At 47.4% G+C, this 21136-nt stretch overlaps 2 protein-coding genes across 7 annotated transcripts in view; one reads left to right on the top strand and one right to left on the bottom strand.

Moving 5' to 3' along the window:
* The window catches only part of LOC309539925 (kyphoscoliosis peptidase-like), a 360319-nt gene that overhangs the window by 124050 nt on the left and 215133 nt on the right, over positions 1–21136 (top strand). The gene's annotated exons all lie outside the window — the stretch shown is intronic.
* SLC4A11 (solute carrier family 4 member 11) overlaps positions 1–21136 on the bottom strand; it is a 251928-nt gene that overhangs the window by 96012 nt on the left and 134780 nt on the right. For 5 of the 6 annotated variants that reach the window (XM_082236389.1, XM_082236394.1, XM_082236392.1 and 2 more), the window contains exons 4-6: positions 8152–8198; positions 4766–4997; positions 1501–1582 (exon numbers count right to left, since the gene is read on the bottom strand). In XM_082236389.1, coding sequence (XP_082092515.1) covers positions 1501–1582; positions 4766–4997; positions 8152–8198 — 361 coding nt within the window. The remainder of the gene's footprint in view (positions 1–1500; positions 1583–4765; positions 4998–8151; positions 8199–21136) is intronic. The other variant, XM_082236390.1, reaches the window with a different exon arrangement.

Below are 21136 nucleotides of genomic sequence, written 5' to 3'. Positions count from 1 at the left end.
TCCTTCAGGCCACCGACGAGGCGGTCACGAAGCATGTTCTCCAGCTCTGAGAAGTTGCAGAACCGGGCGGCTTGGCGGAGAGAGGTCACAAACCCAGTTATGGTTTCCCCAGGGGCTTGTCGCTTTGCGTAGAAGGCATTTCGACGAGCCACCACTGAGGGCTGTGGCGAAAAGTGCCCCTTCAGCTGTTCCATTATTGTTTTGTATGGAACAGTAGCGACGTCTTCAGGCGCAAGGAGAGCCCGGGCGATTTCAAACGTCTCCTCTCCGCAGACGCTGAAGAATATTGCCCTCTTCTTGGCGTCTTCTTCGTCGGTGACCCCTTTGGCTTCCAGGAGGAAGGTGAAACGGGAGGCGTACGCTTCCCAGTCTCCAGATGCTGGGTTGAATGGCGAGAAGCTGCTGTTGGTTGCCATTCTGAGTTCCTTGTGTCTCGGAGCTGAAGCCTGGATACACGGTGCGAGGCAGCGGTGCGGCAGGTGGCGGTGCTGCGGTGCTGTGTGTGGCAGTCAGCTCAGCGGGATCCCACCTTCGTCGCCAGTGAAATATACTCAGAGTCGCAAAGTGATTTCATGCTCTTTATTCAGCTCATAGTGGTGAGGAGGAATGAATGGAAGTCCCCTCCCAGTATCTGCCTTATATACATTATTTACACAATGGGCTGCACATGATTGGCTAATTCCAGAATTCTACTGTAAGCCAATCAGGTTGTGGATTCACTTCAATCTGGAACAGGATTGGGTGGTTCCTGCCAACCAATCATGCTGCTGCATTGTTCCAGGGCCAATCAGACTGCTGCATTCTGAATCCTATTGTTCTAGGACTAATCAGACTGCTGCAATTTGGATCCTATTGTTCTCAGTACATAACACCCCTGCTAACCATCAGGAAGATTTTTCTGACAGTAAGAGCTAATTTGACCGTAGGATGGAAGGTTGTGGCCTCTCCTTTCTTGGAGGTTTTTAAGCAGAGGTTGGATGGCCATCTGCCATGGATGCTTCAGCTGAAATTCTTGCATTGCAGGGGGTTGGACTAGATGACCCTCAGGGTCCCTTCCATTCTAGGACAAGATTTCCTAGTGGAGTAGTCCTTTTCACCAGAATTCTGCTTGCAAAAACACCGGATTTCAATTGATCTGTAGGCGGTGGCCTGTTCTAAACTAACCCCAACCCCCTAGACACAGGAAGCTATTGTATACCAAGTCAAGACAACTGGCCCATTTAGCTCATTACTGTATACACTGGCTGGCAGCAGCTCTCCAGGGTTTGAGGCTAGAGACATTCCTACCTAGAGGAGCCGAGGATTCAACTTGGGGGGGCTTCTGTGTGCAAAAGCAGATAATTTAGGACTGAGCTATAGCGCTTTCCCTCCGGAAACTTGTGCGCAGAAAGGAGAAAAAGGAGATGGAGCCTTGCGATAAGAGCAAAGAAATATAGTGCCCGCCACACAGTTTGGACAGAGATGCTCTGGCAAATTTCAACAGAAACATACTGTACTTACATGATACAAAGCCAGGACTGTTGATACTGTACCCCAGTGACTGTCGCTGTGACGCCCTGAATTGTATCTGACAAGAGGTGAACTGCAGAAAAGGGGGAGGAAGAGGAAATTAAATACATTTCGAATTATATTCAAGGACTATCATATATGGAATTACATCTTCATTCAGACACAAACTATTATCTGAGCTTTTTAACAGGCCGGGTCACTCTCAGCCGCTCAATGGCCTTGGTATAAAGAGATAAGAAGCATTAAAAAAAGGGAAATCTCAATGAAACGCCATCCTTGAAAAACCCATTGCAGCTTTGAAGTGTGAAGTTTCAGCCTCTCTCGAGCTGAAAAGAAAAGAGGAACAATGGCTAATGTGGCTTGCTAGGTTTTCCGAGAGGGTAGGATCGGGTTATTCTCCCTGCTCGTTCCATTTTGCAACTTCCTGCTTAATTGGGAAACGAAACGTTCTGGCCAAGTATGGCTTGGACCGAAGACACAAGCGGTGTTATGGGAGACAAAAGCAGAGAGAAAATGCTAGAGGCTAAATCAGTGACAAATGAGTGCGTATATACCATCCCGCTACATATTAGAGAGGTTCCATCTGCATTATATTATGTATATTATCATACACATGTGATAATTTCAATTCTTTTCATATACGCGATAGCTTTAAAACAATGACAACCAGCGACACAAAACCACAGAAACTCATCAGATGCTTATACAGTGGTACCTTGGGTCAAGAACTTAATTCGTTCCAGAGGTCCATTCTTAATCTGAAACTGTTCTTAACCTGAAGCACCACTTTAGCTAATGGGGCCTCCTGCTACTGCCATGTGATTTCTGTTCTCATCCTGAAGCAAAGTGCTTAACCCGAGGTACTATTTCTGGGTTAGCGGAGTCTGTAACCTGAAGCGTCTGTAACCTGAAGCGTCTGTAACCCAAGGTACCACTGTACAATAATGGTAGGTACAATTCTACATAGGTATATTAAAATAACACATAATTCAGGTGAACTTTGTTTCTTTGCAGGTAAGGAGTCGTGCAGGTCATTGGTTGAAACGTATAATAACTGGAAAGTGGGAGTGGCTGCCGAGACCACATAACACCGGTCTTGAAAGACCTACATTGGCTCCCAGTATGTTCCTGAGCACAATTCAAAGTGTTGGTGCTGACCTTGAAAGCCCTAAATGGCCTCGGTCCAGTATACCTGTAGGAGCGTCTCCACCCCCATCGTTCTGCCCAGACACTGAGGTCCAGCGCTGAGGGCCTTCTGGCGGTTCCCTCCCTGTGAGAATCGAAGTTACAGGGCACCAGGCAGAGGGCCTTTTCAGTAGTGGCACCCGCCTATGGAACGTCCTCTCATCAGATGTCAAGGAAATAAACATCTATCCAACTTTTAGAAGACATCTGAAAGCAGCCCTGTTTGGGGAAGCATTCAATATCTGAAGGGCTACTGTATTTTAATATTTTGCTGGAAGCCAGCCAGAGTGGCTGGGGAAACCCAGCCAGATGGGCAGGGTATAAATAAATTATTTCATTATTATTATTATTATTATTATTATTATTATTATTATTATTATTATTATTTAGTTCCATCAGATTGCATGGAATTGTTCTACTAGTCTTTCGGCATGCAAAAATCCCAGCAGTTTATCAGTACCTGTAAGCTAACTTACATTAGGAACTACATTAAGTTCTTTCGACACAAATATTGGACTCTCCTCCTAGCAACTCCTGCAGCCAAGCTGGGGCCAAACATATTGCTCTGCTTTCCTTTGGGCCACATCAGCGAAGCCAAGAGAGGGAACATCCGGGCAGCCCAGGACATTAAATAGACACTGCCCAGGGTTTCCCCTCAGGGTGGGGGTGGGGTCCATTTGGGGCTGCTAATGGAGCTGTGGCAATATAAGAATTGCGCCCTACTGGAAAAAGGCAAAAGACCCTTCTAGTCTAGCACTCCATTTCTCGGGCAGCCAATCAGATGCTCACAGGAAGCTCTGACCCAAGACGGGGACTTCTTAGTGGTGGCACCCTGGCTGGGGAATGCTCCTCCCACCCTCCCAAACATGGCTGGCGTCCCCTAAAACCCTTCCTCTTCCTCTAGAATTAGAGGAGCCTTGGGAGAAGGGAGTATCTGGACTGCCAGGCAAGCAGAGAAAAGGCAAAGCTCTTTTGCAAAACTGAAAGTCTTGATTTGGATTCCACCCTTGCTGTGTTTTACGCTGTTTTGCGGGGTTTTAATGTCACGCTGGTTGAGTCCATTGTGCATGTCCATTTATTATGTAACCCGTCTGAAGAGGACTTGGTGATGAAGAGGAAGGGGGTGGAAGTTTCACAAATAAATAAAAATGCCAGAGGTAGCAGCAGTGCAGGAAAACCTCGCCTTAAAACATCAGACTATTGGGATCATCTAAAGCCACATCCATCCTATGGAGGAGGTGGGGTGGCGGGCTTCACGGGCCCCCCACACGATTGGGGGGGATTCCTGGCCTTGTCACCCCCTGGCCAGCCAATCAGCTGGCTCAGGGGGCGTGGCCTCCCTTATTTAAGGCAGCACCGGCTGGGGATCTCCCTCTTTGCTGCTCACCAGCTGTTCTGTTTTCCCACCCTCCTGCCCTATAAGGTTTTCGTTCCTTGCTATGGACCTTGGCTGTGGACCTTGGCTGGTTGCCGTTGAGGTGCCTGGTAGGAATTTTTCCACTTGGCAAACTGGCACCAGCCACTTGGTTTTCGCCTACCTCGTAGCAAATCGTCACAACTTTCTGGGTATTGGTGGTTAGGCATTGGTATTGTTTAGTAGATGGAAGAGGGGGAGGTAGCGCCATCACCTGCCCCGCATATTGAAGGGTAGTCCGATAAAGGATTCCGGGGGGGGGGGGCGTGGCCCTGTCTGAAGCCTAGGGAGGTGAGGGCCTAAGGCACGCCCCCTATCGGTGACCCCGGGGGAGTTCCTAGTTGATGTGCATCAGCAGGACTCCCCCTACTGGTGGTTAACCCTTCCGAGACTTCAAGCAGACGGGCTGGAGTCGGATATAGTCGGTGAGGACCAATGCCTAAGCCAATACCACTCATCACCTGTAACCAATAAAGTTGTGTCCTTATTTAGGCCATTAACCTTAATAATTGTGTGATTATTTCCACTGGGGGGAGGGCGGGAACTCGCCACGTAACTCTGTGTTGTCGACACTGACTGGAAGCGTCTCCAGGGCTTCGGACTGACACTCGACCTCTTTCAGCTCAGGCAAATAGGAAGAACGAAGAGGTATCTCACCATTCCCTTCTCTGGGGGCTCCCGAATCGGTGAATAAAGTGCTCATGATTTTGTCAAAGTTGCAGCTGGGCTCCGCGTTGTCAGAGTCCTCCGCAAAGTGTTTCAGCATCTCCCGCAGGACATCGTCCAGAGAAGTTGCCGTCTCGTCCAGGATGATGCTAGCTCTGGCGAGGAACCCGTCGAGGTCGCGGTGAGCTCGGACTTCTTCCTCAAAATTCTTTAACTTTAGGTACTGCAATGGAAAGGCGATGCTTTAGAAACGTTTCCCTAGCAATGAGAGATTCATTCTGCTCCATATTTCTAAATTTCTTTTTACCTCAAACCAATTTTTTTCATAATTATCTTTATATAAGTTTATATTTTGTGATGTTAACCATATTGCCTAAATACTTAACCTTTTTATGGACTTCTATCTCAATATCCTTTTTTTCTTCTTCCTTCAAGTTTTTGACTAGTAGTTTAGTTTTGTTCCTATTTAGTTTAAATCCTGCCACTTCCCCAAATTTCTGAATCTTTTCTATTACATTATCCAAGGTAAGAGAGACTTTCTGCTGTTTATCAGGCAATGGCTTTTCCCACCTGCTTTGCCCCACCCTAAAGCCCTAGCAGCCTTTCCCAGACCATGACAAAAGCAGCTGGGAAAGAGAGAAGAGAATGTTTTTTAAAAACACAATTTTATAAGTTGTATGTCCTTGCTCCTCGCCAACGAGTTATGCAAACATCACTTTGAAACAGTCAGGTGCATGCTACTTTCATTTAAGGAATATGCTCAAGCCAGGCTGAGGTCTTGAGCAGCTCAACCCAGATAGGAAGAAATTGATTTATATTTTTATTTTAAAGGAGGCTTAGGAGGTTCTGCGCAAGTCACCCTCCCTCGGCCTCAGTTCCCCAACTGCTTAACGTGAGCGGACAAAGTTCAATCTCCCAGCAGAGGTAAAGGTAAAGGTAAACGCACCCCTGACCATTAGGTCCAGTCGTGGCTGACTCTGGGGTTGCAGCGCTCATCTCGCTTTGCTGGCCGAGGGAGCCGGTGTACAGCTTCTGAGTCATGTAGCCAGCATGACTAAGCCACTTCTGGTGAACCAGAGCAGCACACGGAAACGCCGTTTACCTTCCCGCCGGAGTGGTGCCTATTTATCTACTTGCACTTCGTGCTTTCGAACTACTAGGTTGGCAGGAGCAGGGACCGAGCAACGGGAGCTCACCCCGTTACGGGGATTCGAACCGCCGACCTTCTGATTGGCAAGCCCTAGGCTCAGTGTTTTAACCCACAGCGCCACCTGCGTCCCTCCCCAGAAGAGGTACAAGACAACAAAGAAGGCAGACCCTGAAAAACACCTGGTTTCTGCCTTTCATTCTGAATGCCCACCATCTAGGATGGAGCAGGAATCCCCGTCAGCGCTGCCAACAGTTTGCCCGGCCAGCTCCCCCCTTGGGCACAAAGAGCAAGACCTTCTGAGTTTCAGATGTGCCTTCCTCTCCACCCAGCAAGCAGATAAGCGCCTTATGGGATTTCATGCGTTCCTTGCGCATAAACTGCCACAGCCGCCGAGTGCGGAAGGAAGAGCCTGGGATAGGTTAACAGGCTGGAATATACATCAAAGGCATCGCCCCCTTCGAGGGAGTGGGCTGCAGTGGAAGAATGTCGGCAGAAAAGATTAAAGCTTTAGGAAGGCTGCTTTAATTTGCCAGGCTGCGGAGTTGGCACCGGTGCTTGTGAAACAGGAAATCTAACTTTCCTTTACGGTAATTATGTAGTCATCGCCACACCGTTCGTTGGCAGGGGGCAAATGTTACTATAGCTATACCAAGTCGTAAATAAATACTGGCATCAGCCAGCCAGGATGGGGCACGAGGGACCTGTGGAGAGGGCAACCGAGCTATAATTCATATGTCAGGAGGTGTGATTGCACTTAAAGCGGAAGATGCTTTGTTCTGGAACAGACCACTGGGCCCCTCTACCTCAATGTTGTCTACACAAAGGGATGGGGAAACCTGTGGTCTTCAGGATGCTCTGAGACTACAACTCCCATCATTCCTGCTCACTGGGCATGCTGGCTGTGGCTGATGGGAGATGGAGCCTTTCCAAGCTGGAACTGAGAGCCTTCTGCACAAATACTCTCTGTGATTTGCCAGTATCAGACTCAGGCCAACGTAAGGAGAAACACGCCTTCTCTTCCGGAATAAGTAACCAGACAATTAAACCCCTGTGTTGCAAACAATTATCAGTAATATCCAAGGCATCACGATGACCAAGTACAACAATGCAATATCAATATAAACTCTTTATATAGTCTATATGGAACATTGAACAATATGAGAAACCAGATAAACAGAAATCTTATAAATCTCCGAAAGTCTCTAAATATGCACTCTTGATGGATTCTCTTGAAAACATAGAACCAAATAACTTTATGACCACTGCTCCATAGATATTGTTGTTACACAATTCCATTTACCATATAGATGGGTTTATGAAGCATTTCTGTATCCTTCTGCTGTGCTGAAGAAGAATTCCACGAAACAGTGGGTATATCCGGAATCACTGTTCACTACGTCTGTTTGCAGACCACTTCGGCAGTGTTGGACGTCATAATACAAAGCTTTACGGCTTGTGTTCACCAGATAAGAATCTGACCCATTGCTTCTTTCAGAGACTTGCATAGTCTACAAAGACTTCCAGAGACTTACAAGACTTATGTTTATTTGGTTCTACGTTTTCTTCCAGAATGGCAGAGGCGGTGAATGTTTTTGAGCTCAGGGGCCGCATTCGCTTCTGGGCAACTTCTCAGGGGCCGCATGGGCAGCGGTGGGTGGAGCCAGAGGGAAAAGTGGGTGGAGTAAATGTCACCTTTGTGCAGTAGGCTATTTTCTGCACACCCACACACCCCTCTCTGATCTTTCTCAGATGCACTGCCAGAGTTCAGAGGTGTATTCCAGGTAGGCAGAAACCCTCAAAAAAGATGCAAAGCAGTCCTAGGGAGGGAGGAATCTTGACGGCAAGGAAAAAAACAGCTAAGAGAGCCCACAATTGAACCCTAGGTCTAGGAGCATCTTGTAAAGCAGGAATACCCTGTCAGACAGGTGACATATAAATAATAAAACTGTATTATTATTATTATTATTATTACCATCACCAGCATCATCAAAGGGAGAACTACTGCACTAAGGAGAGTGAAAATCATTATTATTTCAGAAGAACATCAAACTTTAGGGATTTAGGTGAACAGATTTTTAGAGACAGCAAGAGACGCACATTTCCTCTACTCTACGGAAAAGGGAATGGCTGGACAAAGGCTAAACACCTTTCTTTCTGCGCTGAGAGCGTATTAAAGGCAAGTTGTTCTTAAAAGACAACAATAATAAATAAAGACAATTGTACCTACTTTTCTTGATGTGTGTAATAAAACGCACCCAGCGCCTTCGCTTTCTGCTGGAAAAGAAGAGGGAAAGTTGCAATTTTAGGTTCGCAACACACCTACGGGGGAAATCCCAGCTTTGTGACCCATGTTTTCGTATTTAAATGTTCATCCCATTTCATCTCAGAAAGGCCAGCTACTGAGCCAGACAACACATTATGGCGTTTGAGAGCTCTTGGTGAAATTTTCTTTCTGCGGAAGCATCTTTGATTTGGGTTGAGCCATGGGGCGAGGAGCTCTAACCCTTCCCTGATGCGCTGCGCCCCCAAATCTGGTTTACTCCAACCAGGAATCTGAACCCTTGCATTCCATGGTTAATAACAGCTTGGTGGAGAGCTGATCAGGACCTCAACCACCACTAGGTCAGAGCACACCTGGAGTCCTGTGTCCACTTCTGGGGGACCCCAATTAAAGAAGGATATTGACAAGCTGGAAGGTGTCCAGAGGAGGGCAACCAAAATGGTCAAAGGCCTGGAAACAATGCCTTATGAGGAACGGCTAAGGGAGCTGGGCATGTTTAGCCTGGAGAAGAGGAGGTTAAGGGGTGATATGATAGCCATGTTCAAATATATAAAAGGATGTCACATGGAGGAGGGAGAAAGGTTGTTTTCTGCTGCTCCAGAGAAGCGGACACAGAGCAATGGATCCAAACTACAAGAAAGAAGATTCCACCTAAACATTAGGAAGAACTTCCTGACAGTAAGAGCTGTTCGACAGTGGAATTTGCTGCCAAGGAGTGTGGTGGAGTCTCCTGCTTTGGAGGCCTTTAAGCAGAGGCTTGACAACCATATGTCAGGAGTGCTCTGATGGTGTTTCCTGCTTGGCAGGGGGTTGGACTCGATGGCCCTTGGGGTCTCTTCCAACTCTAGGATTCTATGAAATATCTCATGGAAGAGGGAGCAAGCTTGTTTTCTCCTGCTCTGGAGGGCAGGACTCAAACCCATGGCTTCACGTTACAAGAAAGGAGATTCCGACTGAACATCAGAAAGAACTTTCTGGCAGTAAGAGCAGTTTGACAGTGGAACCGTCTCCTATGAAACGTGGTGGACTTTCCTTCCTTGGAGGTTTTTCAACAGAGGTTGGATGGCCAAGCGTCATAGATACTTTCATTTAGATTCCTGAATTGCAGAACCCTCAGTCGTGGGGGAGTTATGGGTGTGCAGGGGGGCGGTTCACCCGGGCGGCACTGGACCTGCAGGGCGTCTGAGCCGCCAGGGCAGCTGTTTACCAGCTCTATCTGTTACGCAGGATGAGACCTTCCCTGCCTGCAGACTGTCTCACCAGAGTGGTGCATGCTCTGGTTATCTCCCGCTTGGACTACTGCAATGCGCTCTACGTGGGGCTACCTTTGAAGGTGACCCGGAAACTGCAACTAATCCAGAACGCGGCAGCCAGACTGGTGACTGGGAGCGGCCGCCGAGACCATATAACACCGGTCTTGAAAGACCTACATTGGCTCCCAGTACGTTTCCGAGCACAATTCAAAGTGTTGGTGCTGACCTTGAAAGCCCTAAATGGCCTCAGCCCAGTATAACTGAAGGAGCGTCTCCACCTCCATCGTTCTACCCGGACACTGAGATCCAGCGCCGAGGGCCTTCTGGCGGTTCCCTCACTGCGAGAAGTGAGGTTACAGGGAACAAGGCACAGGGCCTTCTCGGTAGTGGCACCCGCCCTGTGGAACGTCCTCTCTTCAGATGTCAAGGAAATAAACAACTACCAGACTTTTAGAAGACATCTGAAGGCAGCCCTGTTTAGGGAAGCTTTTAATGTTTGATGCATTACTGTATTTTAATATTTTGTTGGAAGCCGATCAGAGTGGCTGGGGAAGCCCAGCCAGATGGGCAGGGTATAAATAATAAATTATATTATATATATTATATCTTTCCTGGCTGGAGGGCGCCCAGGAGGGATACAATGGCTTGGACTCCCTGCAGGCCCAGCGCTGCCCGAAAAAGCAGCACAGGGCCGGCACATGTCTGGGACACAACCACTCCGGGCTCCACTCTCTTGGGGGCCCCCAAAAAAAATTAAAGGGAAAAAACCTAGATGTACATTTCCGAAATAGAAGATAAAAAAGAAATGAAATTAAACCTACATACAGCAACAGTGTTTTGTATTGTGTAGGCTCCTGTGATGTAAGTCATGGGCCCTGCCTGCTAGCCTGCTCCCTCAAATATCACTGGTTTGCTCATTTCTATATATAGGGTGCCTACATTCTGCATGCACAAATAGTTTTAGATACCTATTAGGTCCATAAATGACCATATAGCATATATTCAACACAAAAAACAGCGGCAATTTGTTGTCGACAAAGGACAGGTGGACATATAATAAAGGGCCCCATTACCTTCAGTAGCTTGGGGCCGCATCAAACCTAAATCCGGCCCTGCCTCGCCTCCATGACATAGAGCTCACATGCATCCCAGGCACCGGCGGGACTTCCTAAGTTGCTGACCGTCAGGATCCCTTCCAACTCTTCTACAATTCCATGATTCCATGCTTCTTATAAAACGAAAATGACTTTGAGAGGTCCAAGGATATGTCCCTTTTATTGCATTGATGATGATTCGTGCTCACGGTGCTTACAAGGCAGTTAGATGTGATGCTGCTTTTAACCAGGTCTTTGGTTGACATGATTGACATCCTATACCCTTTTAAAATGTGGCTCTTTTGGGGGCCTGTGTGTGTTATTGGGTTATTGTATTTGTTTTGATTTTATATGTTGTGATCTTTTCTGTGAACCGCCCTGAGACCTCTGGGTATAGGGCGGTATATAAATTCAATAAATAATAAAAATAAAATAATAGCAATAATACTGCACCTGCAAAGGTTTTGGGGCAGACACAATGATTTGTTTCCAGTCAGGACATGCCTCTCACTCGCTGCTGAAATCCTTCAACTCCTTATAGCACCTGTTGCAGGCTTTTAATCCCCACCCATTCCTGGCTATTTTTTATTTTATTTTATCTTTTGCACTATAGGCTCTTCAAGATGCAGAAACTCTGAGGAAGCACTGCAGAACTACTAATATAGCAGATTGCAGGGGGCTGGACTGGATGACCCCGTGGGACCCCTTTCCAACTCTACATTTCTATGATCTATGAAGACAGGCTGGCCTTCACAGCTTTCCCATGTGAAGCGGTAATATAAGTTTTGGCCCCATTTTCAGAACGATCGCATGCCAGCCATTCTGGCCCAATACAGATGCTCCTGACCTCATGCACTTCTTATTGTTTCATAAATACAGTTTCTTAAAAAAAACCCACCAGCCTTTCGTGACGTGCATTAAATTCCTAGGGATTGCAAGCGGCTATTCATCAGCCCTGCAGCAAAAATGCCTGCCACTTGCCGAAGAAATATTGAAGCGAATATGCTGACAGGAGCAGAACTGCTAACCACAGTCTTGTCTTGTCTTCCTTCAGAGAACATACATTTCCCCCTCTCCTATTGTCTTTTAAAAAAACACAAACTGGTGTGGAGGAATCCAATAAAAATATGCAAATAATTAGATGCAATGCAAGAGGAATCTAGCATGGCTTTGCTGACGAATCAAAATCTGCCTTCTCAAAACCTGAGTGGCAGAATGCCCATGCCATTAGTGTAATTATATGCTGACTTGGGCATGAAATTTATGAAGGATTTTGGGGGGGTAGAAGTGCCTTTGCAGCCCAAGTTTCAGAGGGTTAAAAAGACCAACTTGCTTCTTTAATTCATCAATGGGCAAGTCGGGAGAACCAGATTTAAAATTAGGGAGAGATGAATGGGGAACATTGGAAAGATGCCTTTTGCAGAGGCAGGTGGTCAGTCTCTTGCCTATGCCATAAGAATGGAAGAAGAGTCCTGCTGTGGCCGCTAAGACCATATAACACCGGTCTTGAAAGACCTACATTGGCTCCCAGTACGTTTCCGAGCATGGCCTTGGCCCAGTATACCTGAAGGAGCGTCTCCACTCCCATCGTTCAGCCCAGACACTGAGGTCCAGCACCGAGGGCCTTCTGGCGGTTCCCTCCCTGCGAGAAGTGAGGTTACAGGGAACCAGGCAGAGGGCCTTCTTGGTGGTGGCGCCTGCCCTATGGAATGCCCTCCCATCAGATGTCAAGGAGATAAATAACTACCTGACTTTTAGAAGACATCTGAAGGCAGCCCTGTTTAGGGAAGCTTTTAATGTCTGATGTTTTATTGTGTTTTTAGTATTCTGTTGGGAGCCACCCAGAGTGGCTGGGGGGGAATGAATGAATATTACAGTCATACCTCGGATTACAGATGCTTCAGGTTGCGTTTTTTCAGGTTACGGACCGCCAAAACCCAGAAGTACCAGAACAGGTTACTTCCAGGTTTCGGCAGTCGTGCATGCGCAGAAGCGCTGAATCGCAACCCGCGCGTTCACAGACACAGGTTGCAAACGCTGCGGGTTGCGAACGTTCATCCTGCACGGATCACATTCGCAACCCAAGCATCTACTGTAGTACTATTATTATTATTATCGTCATCATCATTATCATCATCATCATCCGGCCAATGTCCCATCTAGTCCAGCGTTCTGTTCTCACAGTGGCGAACCAGATGCCTCATCAGGGAACCACAAAAGCAGAATCTGTGCACAAAGAGGCCTCTCCCCTCCTGTGGCTTATAGCAACTGGTATTCAGGAACATTGATGTCTCCAACTGTGGAAGCACAGCTTCGCAGTGAGTAGCTCCCTTCTGCCTGCAAAAGAACCACCAAGCAAGGGCTCAGAACAGTTCCCTCTGCCTCACAACCAGTTCCGGTCCGGTCAACATCCTGAACATCTATGCACCCACTATATGCTTTGATGTACAAACCAAGAACCAGTTCTACGAGGAACTGCTCCGGGCTGCCAGGAGGGTCCCGGATTGCGAAGACCTCTTCCTAGCTGGGAGGTTTCAATGCCAGAGCTGGGGACGATCATCACACTCAGGACAACTGCATAGGTCATCATGAATGAGAATAGACCAAGGCTGTTTGAGCTGTCCTCTTAACACAGCCTCTGCATCACAAACACCTTATTCTGGAGTATTGTGTCCAGTTCTGGGCACCACAATTCAAGAAGGACACTGACAAACTGGAACGTGTCCAGAGGAGGGCAACCAAAATGGTCAAAGGCCTGGAAACGATGCCTTATGAGGAACGGCTAAGGGAGCTGGGCATGTTTAGCCTGGAGAAGAGGAGGTTAAGGGGTGATATGATAGCCATGTTCAAATATATAAAAGGATGTCACATAGAGGAGGGAGAAAGGTTGTTTTCTGCTGCTCCAGAGAAGCGGACACGGAGCAATGGATCCAAACTACAAGAAAGAAGATTCCACCTAAACATTAGGAAGAACTTCCTGACAGTAAGAGCTGTTTGACAGTGGAATTTGCTGCGAAGAAGAAGAAGAAGAAGAAGAAGAAGAAGAAGAAGAAGAAGAAGAGGAGGAGTAGTTTGGATTTGATATCCCGCCTTTCACTCCCCTTCAGGAGTCTCAAAGCGGCTAACAATCTCCTTTCCCTTCCTCCCCCACAACAAACACTCTGTGAGGTGAGTGGGGCTGAGAGACTTCAAAGAAGTGTGACTGGCCCAAGGTCACCCAGCAGCTGCATGTGGAGGAGCGGAGACACGAACCCGGTTTCCCAGATTACAAGACTACCACTCTTAACCACTACACCACACTGGCTCTCACAGGTGTGTGGTGGAGTCTCCTACTTTGGAGTGTGGTGGAGTCTCCTCCTTTGGAGGTCTTTAAGCAGAGGCTTGACAACCATATGTCAGGAGTGCTCTGATGGTGTTTCCTGCTTGGCAGGGGGTTGGACTCGATGGCCCTTGGGGTCTCTTCCAACTCTAGGATTCTATGATTCTATGATTCTTCACCAAGGCGAAACACCGAGTGTCCTGGGGAACCTAAACTGCACGCACACATATTCCTAATGCAGCCTGCCTCGCCTTACAGGGCTGTTCTGAAGATTGCTAAAGCCAGCTTCCCCAACATGGTGCCCTCTTCTGGACTCCAATTCCCATCAGTCAACATACACAGCCGATAGCCAGGATGATGGGAGAGAGCTCTGGTCCAAAATACCTGGAGGACACCAGATGATTTAAGGGATGGAAGATATACTCAAAAACACTTGAGATGCAGTAAAGAGCTGCTTAGCTCTGCTGACATTATACAACTGATGTAACTTTTTTCCTTCGCCTGTTTTAATACTTCAAAAGCAGCTCTCATTACTAAAGCCGAGCGAGCTGTTCTGAGATTTCTACCCAGGATCTCTCTCTCCTAGGTCAGAATTAGTCATCCGTTCCTATTTGCAGAAAGAAAACACAAACACCTAATTGGAATCATGCTTAAAAATAGGAAAATAGCTCGCACCTAAATCTGAAGAAAAACAAAAACCGGCCTGTTGTCTTTTGTCTTTTCTGAGCTTTTAAGACCACCTCGCTATTATTCCTTGGTATATATATTTTTTAATTTCAGGGATGCAACTGAGACCTGGGGTGGTGCTGCAGATGTCGCAACAAGGGAGAGAAACAACAGGGATCCTAAGAAATTGCAACCTCTGCCAACCCCGGAGAGCTTATAAGCAGGTGTCTGGAAGCCCATGTCATGTTGAAGGAGGTGTGAAACATCCAATAAGGCTTCCATCGCCCTTTTGGGTCCCTCGCTGAGCCTGGCTGAGCTCTTTCCTTTGCATGCGTGGCGAAGAGACAGCTGTGTTGCCATCGCCAGTTCTAAAAAATAGCAGCCCCTTTCGCTTTCTCGTCGAAAGAACCTGTTGCATCCCCTGAGCTGCGGCTATTTCACTTCTCACCCTGCGGCAGAGCAGGCGGGGCTGAGATTTCCAACCCCCTGGAAGCCGCAGGTTTCATCGCACCCCACAATAACTTGCTCATTCCGTCAGACAGGGAAGGGGAAAAATCCATTCTCCAACGTGCACCGAGAACCTGCATTCTGAAGTGTATACGAGGCTCTGGGGCAATTAAACTGAGACCGTTTGAGGTGGACCTGCCAGGCGACACAAGAGAACGCAAGGAGGGACTGCCGGATCAGGATCAGATGCCTGTGGGAAACTTGCAAGCGCAAGAGCGCAAGAGTGCAAGAGCACTCCCAAATCCTGTGGTTTCCAGCAGCTGATGCTCAAAAATGCAAAATAAACAGCAAAAACAGACAGACCTCAGGGTAACACTCAACATGGAAGTGTTGCACTCAAAATGGAAGCATGGCACTCAAATCGGAAGCGTAACTCTCAAAAGAGAGCACGTCCAACTTCCGAAAAAAGTTCACAAACCAGAACATTTACTTCCAAGTTGTTTGACTACCAAGGCATTTGAGAACCAAGGTACCACTGAGATTCCAATTTAAAAAGAGATGCAACCTATCTCACCATAGAAAAGGAATATGGTACCCAGGTTGCTCGCATCCCTGCTAGGTCTGGTGTTGAGGTGGTTGCAATAGACAAGCAACTTCCACCATGGCCCCTTAAAGCCAGACTAGTCCTGGGCAGCTATTGCAGGAGGGGATGGCTTCTGGCAGAAGACTGTCCCCCTGGCAGCCGAAACTAAATAATAATAATAAAAAAAATTATTTCCAGTAGCACCTTAGAGACCAACTAAGTTAGTTGTTGGTATGAGCTTTCGTGTGCATGCACACTTCTTCAGATACCCTGGCAGCCATTCAAATAGAGGACTGTCTTCTGCAAAGTAGGACACATGGGCACCCTGAGACCAGAGCTTGCCTTATTTGAGCACTGGAAGGAATCTCTAGACCTGGGCAGCGCCTGGCCTCCTCACATACATAGCATTTAATATTTTCATTTACATATATTCATTCGAAATAAGATGGGGTATGTACTCTTTTTCATTACTGTTTGTATTATGGTTTATAATTTTTGTAAAATGATATGTGCACGCAAGCCATCGTCTGTAAAAAATTTTTTTTCAGTTTACGAAGCAGTTCTATATCCTCCCACCACGCTGACAAAGAATTCTACGAAACAGTAGTCAACATCTGGAATCACCGTTCAGTGCTGGACATCATATTTGCTGAATACAGAAAGCTTCACAGCTCGTCTTTCATCGTACAAAGTCTGGTACCTCGCTTCATTTAAAGATTTTCAGACTTTGAGTCTAAAGATATTTTGTACTTGTTATGGTTTGAAGGAATTCTATAGGTAAAGGTAAAGGGACCCCTGACCATTAGGTCCAGTCGTGACCGACTCTGGGGTTGCGGTGCTCATCTCGCTTCTGGGTAATGTGGCCAGCATGCCTAAGCCGCTTCTGGCGAACCAGAGCAGTGCATGGAAACGCTGTCTACCTTCCTGCCGGAGTGGTACCTATTTATCTACTTGCATTTTGACATGCATTTGAACTGCTAGGTTGGCAGGAGCAGGGACGGAACAACGGGAGCGCACCCCATTGCGGCAATTTGAACCGCCGAACTTCTGATCGGCAAGTCCTAGGCTCTGTGGTTTAACCCACCCGTGTCCCAAGGAATTCTATAAAGATTGTCCATTGCGTATGTACATGGTCATTGTGTTGCGTAGACATTGCTGACCTCCCCATATACACAGCAGCCTCTTCTGCAAACTCTACAGAGGCCAGACCATTTTGACTTTCCCCTTGCTCATTTGGGGTTTATCCTGGCCCATCTGAAACAAAACCCTCCGGCCTCCGACCTCGAAATCGCACGCGAGATCTGCGCATAAGCGCTCCAAAGGCTTTAAGCCGGGCGAGCGAAGTTCCTAAGAGACATTTAAATTCTTTCCCCCCCTTCTTGATCTGCCCTTGTCAACCAGGAAGCACGGACAGAGGCCTAACCTATTGGGGAACACAATTGGCCCATCCATTTTCCATTCTCGGAGTCGGAAGCGCTGAAGTGGCCGGCATCCCACCCTGACTTCAGGGTTTCTAAAATAGGATTTATCAGATGGAGCTCGCGGGGCCGGCATTGTGCCTGGCGACATGAAAAGGGCTTTGCTATTAATGTGAGGAAACGCAACTATTGTGTGCAGAATGATACCCATGCCGTCCCAGACCACTTGTCTCTGGACGGCTCTCTCTCTGGAATTCCTTGGCGCCGACAGAGTGGGCTCCTTCTTATATCCACGCAACCCCTCCTTTTTTTTGGGGGGGGGTATCTCAGCAGCGGGACCCACCTCCTGCTCTCACCCCCCCCCCATGTTTTGGAAGCTCTCGCTTGCCGGTTAAGTTTCCCGGTGGTTTGCCCCGGGTGTGCCTGCGATGCGTCTGGAGCGCTTTTCAGGAAACTGTCGATTCAGTATCTCGGCACGGTCTATTGTGTGGAGGGTGGGACAAGCCTTATTAAAAGTGGGTGTTTGTGTGCAAGAAAGTGTAAAGGCTGCCCCATTATTACAGCTAAACAAAGCCACTTCCTGCCTTCCAACTGGCTCTCCACCAAATTGCTACCACCGAGAAAATAATAATAATGATTTAGGAAAAGGGGGGGGTGGACACAACCACTGCCAGAAACTTTTTCCTTTCTTGTTTTCGACCTCAGGCACAGATGCACGGAGAAGCGTTTGCCATTAGCAAACAAGCCAGCTAGTAAAAGAGTGAGCACAGACGGGGGAAATAAAAAAATGACCTGTCCTTGCTCCCATCTTGGTCAGTATTGTCTACACTGACTGGCAGAAGCTCTCCAGGATTCCAGATTGGCCTTTCCTGGAGATGTCAGGATTGGAACTCGGGACCTTCTGCACGTACAGCAGGTCTTCTTTAATGGAGCTACACTCTTCCCCAGCTGGCAATATCCAATATTTAACTTCACAATCTTGAATCTGAGATCAGAAATGGGCTCACCTTTCAGTTTCCCCACAGAAAGCCTCTCAGTCTCAAGTCTGTCATTTTGCTAAAGGAGATGTACAATGAGCTGAAGATGGCTGAGGCAAGGACATTTCGGGGGGTCCCTGCGTCTGGGGAGGGTGGGATACAAATAAATTATTTTTATTATTATTTATTGCTTGTAAGCTGCTTTGGGATTCCTTTGAACAGTGGGGTAGAAATACAATCAATCAATCAATCAATCAATCAAATTGTGCTGTGGAACGAGAAATGGCGTCACCACCGAATAACTTGTGTTTCCCTCCTGTTGCTGGTTGTCTAGGTCTAGGTCTAGGTCTAGGCAAACTAAGGCCTGGGGGGGCGGATCTGGCCCAATCACCTTCTCAATCCAGCCCGTGGACGGTCCGGGAATCAGCGTATTTTCACACGAGTAGAATGTGTCCTTTGATTTAAAATGCATCTCTGGGTTATTTGTGGGGCACAGGAATTTGTTCATTTCCCCCCAAAAAATACAGTCCACCCCCCCAACGTCTGAGGGACTGTGGACCGGCCCCCTGCTGAAAAAGTTTGCTGACCCCTGGTCTAGGACAATGCAAAATGCTTGCAAGTTCAGGGCAGAGGAATTATCCACAGCAGACACCCTGTACCTGAAAGACAGAATGTGTGAATCAAACCTTTTATCTTCAGAGGCTTAAGTTCCAAAGGTTGTGTGGCCATCTGTCCTGGATGTTTCAGCTGAGATTGGGTTGGACTAGATGACCCTCGGGGTCCCTTCCAATTCTACAATTTTCTGATTCTAAATAGCTGCATTATTCTCCTAACTTTGAGCAAAAAGTCTCAGGTCTAATTCCCTGTATTTTTCAATCTGCTGGAATGTTGTAGTAGTTACTGTACACAGAGCTACTTCCTTCCACCACTAAAGCTATCACAAACCTGCAGACTCGTCATATACCTTCCTAAGGACTAGTAATTTCTCGGGCACATAAAATTTAACATAGTTCTATGAATCCGCCTTTGCTCTTAAGACATGGAAGTGGCCCCAGAAACCTGAGAGGCGGACTCAGGTCATATTTCTGAATGCTCTTATCCTTACCCCCACCCCAAAAAAGAAGACCTGCCATGTGTAGGGTACAGGACAGTTCTTTTCCAATACAGTGGTACCTTGGTACTCAAACGCCTTGGTACTCAAACAACTTGGAACCCAAACACTGCAAACCTGGGAGTAACTGTTCCGGTTTGTGAACGTTTTTCGGGAGCCGAACGTGCTCTGTTTTGAGTGTTGCGCTTCCGTTTTGAGTGCCACACTTCTGTTTAGAGTCTTGCGCTGAAGTCTATCTGTTTTTGCTATTTATTTTGCGTTTTTGTGGCTCTTTTTCTCTCTCCTGTGACTGTGTGGAACCCAGTTCAGCTACTGATTGATTGATTGTATGACTGCAGTACATTGTTTATTGCTTTCATTTTATGGATCAATGGTCTTGTTAGATAGTAAAATTCATGTTAAACTGCTGTTTTAGAGGTTGTTTTTAAAAGTCTGGAACGGACTGATCCAGTTTGCATGACTTTCTATGGGAAAGCGCGCCTTGGTTTTGGAACGCTTTGGTTTTGGAACAGACTTCCAGAATGGATTAAGTCTGAGAACCAAGGTACCACTGTATTCAAAAAGTTCCAATGTCAGCCTGGATAGCTCAGTTGTTGAGAGAGTGGTGCTGATCACGCCAAGATTGCAGGTTCGATCCCCGACCGGGACGACTGCATTGCAGGGGCTTGGACTAAGCAATCTTCCAGTTTCCTTCCAATTCTGTTATTCTATGATTCTAAGGTGGGATGGGGGGGGGCATTTAAAAACATAGCGCAGCCCTGAATTCCACAAGACAGACTTCCAATTTGACTAGCTTCAATAAATTGTGCAAGCCCTGTTCTTTTCCCCCTCCCTCTCCTTCACTCCCCCAGGCGAAATTATGCTAAAGTTTAGCACATTGGCAGTTTTAAAAGCAAGCCTATGACAGGCCAAGTATGAGATTTATTATACTTGCATTATGCACATGCATCCAAACGCCTTGAGGCTCTGGGCATGTTTTCTAAACCTAATAAATAACAACATGAACAGTAAGGGGTTGTTGCTTTCAATCGCATGGCTCAGATGAGCCTGTTAGGAGTTAAGTGCTCCCAGAGAGCTCAGAACATAGTTTTAAAGGGTATAAAACGTCTGTTCCCAATGGTCTATTAAAACAGGAGTTGAATGCTATTACAAGAGCGGTCTGACCTATCAGTGGGGCAGGGGGACAACTAGGTCAGTTGTCCATCTAGTCAGTGACTTAGGGGGTTGGAAGGGAAAATGAGAGCAGCCACAGCAAGCTACAAGCCCCCCCCCCAAACCACCAGAAATTCTGCCTTTGCAATAATTGCCGTCATGTTTAAGACCAGCAGAGAAGCCAGAAACGTCACAGACAAAAGGGAGCATTGCAGATCCTCCAAGTGTCCCTGTTTTCCAGGGACAGCCTCAGATTTACAGAAGCCGTCCTGGTTTCCGATTTGATCCCGCAATGTCCCGCTGTACACTTCCAGTCACACCTCGAGTTACAGCCACTTCAGGTTGAGTTTTTTCGGGTTGCGCACCCGCCGAAACCCGGAAGTAGCGGAACGGGTTACTTCCGGGTTTCAGCAGTCGTGCATGCGCAGAAGCGCTAAATCGCACTTTGCGCATGCACAGACGCGCCGAATCGTGACACGCCACTGCAGGTTGCGAACATGCATCCCGCATGGGTCATGTTCACAACCTGAGCGTCCACTATATTTTCATCGGAGAAATGTTGGAGGGTATGGTGTTGGCAACGCTGGGCTTCTGTACCGACGCCGTTTTAGCAATCTAGGTTAGACTACTGCACTGTGCGGCGCTTGGGGCTGCGTTTGGAGACAGTTGCAGAAACTTTGGCTGGCGCAGAATTCGGCAGCCGAGTTGCTGAACGGGACCAGGAGGACCCAAGGTTATAACCTGAATTCTGGCCTGGCTGCGTTTTCTGTCAGTCGGTTTCCAGGCTCAACTCCGAATGCTAATCTTGGTTATGAGTGTTTGACCAGGATCTGGGAGACCCGGATTCAGATCCCGGGCCAACCACAAAGCTCATTGGGGCACTCTTATTTCACTCTAACCTACCCCAAAGG

Source organism: Podarcis vaucheri, assembly GCF_965113315.1.
Source record: "Podarcis vaucheri genome assembly, chromosome: 9".
NCBI classification, from domain to species: Eukaryota; Metazoa; Chordata; class Lepidosauria; order Squamata; family Lacertidae; genus Podarcis; species Podarcis vaucheri.
This window is presented reverse-complemented; position numbering and strand designations above follow the sequence as displayed.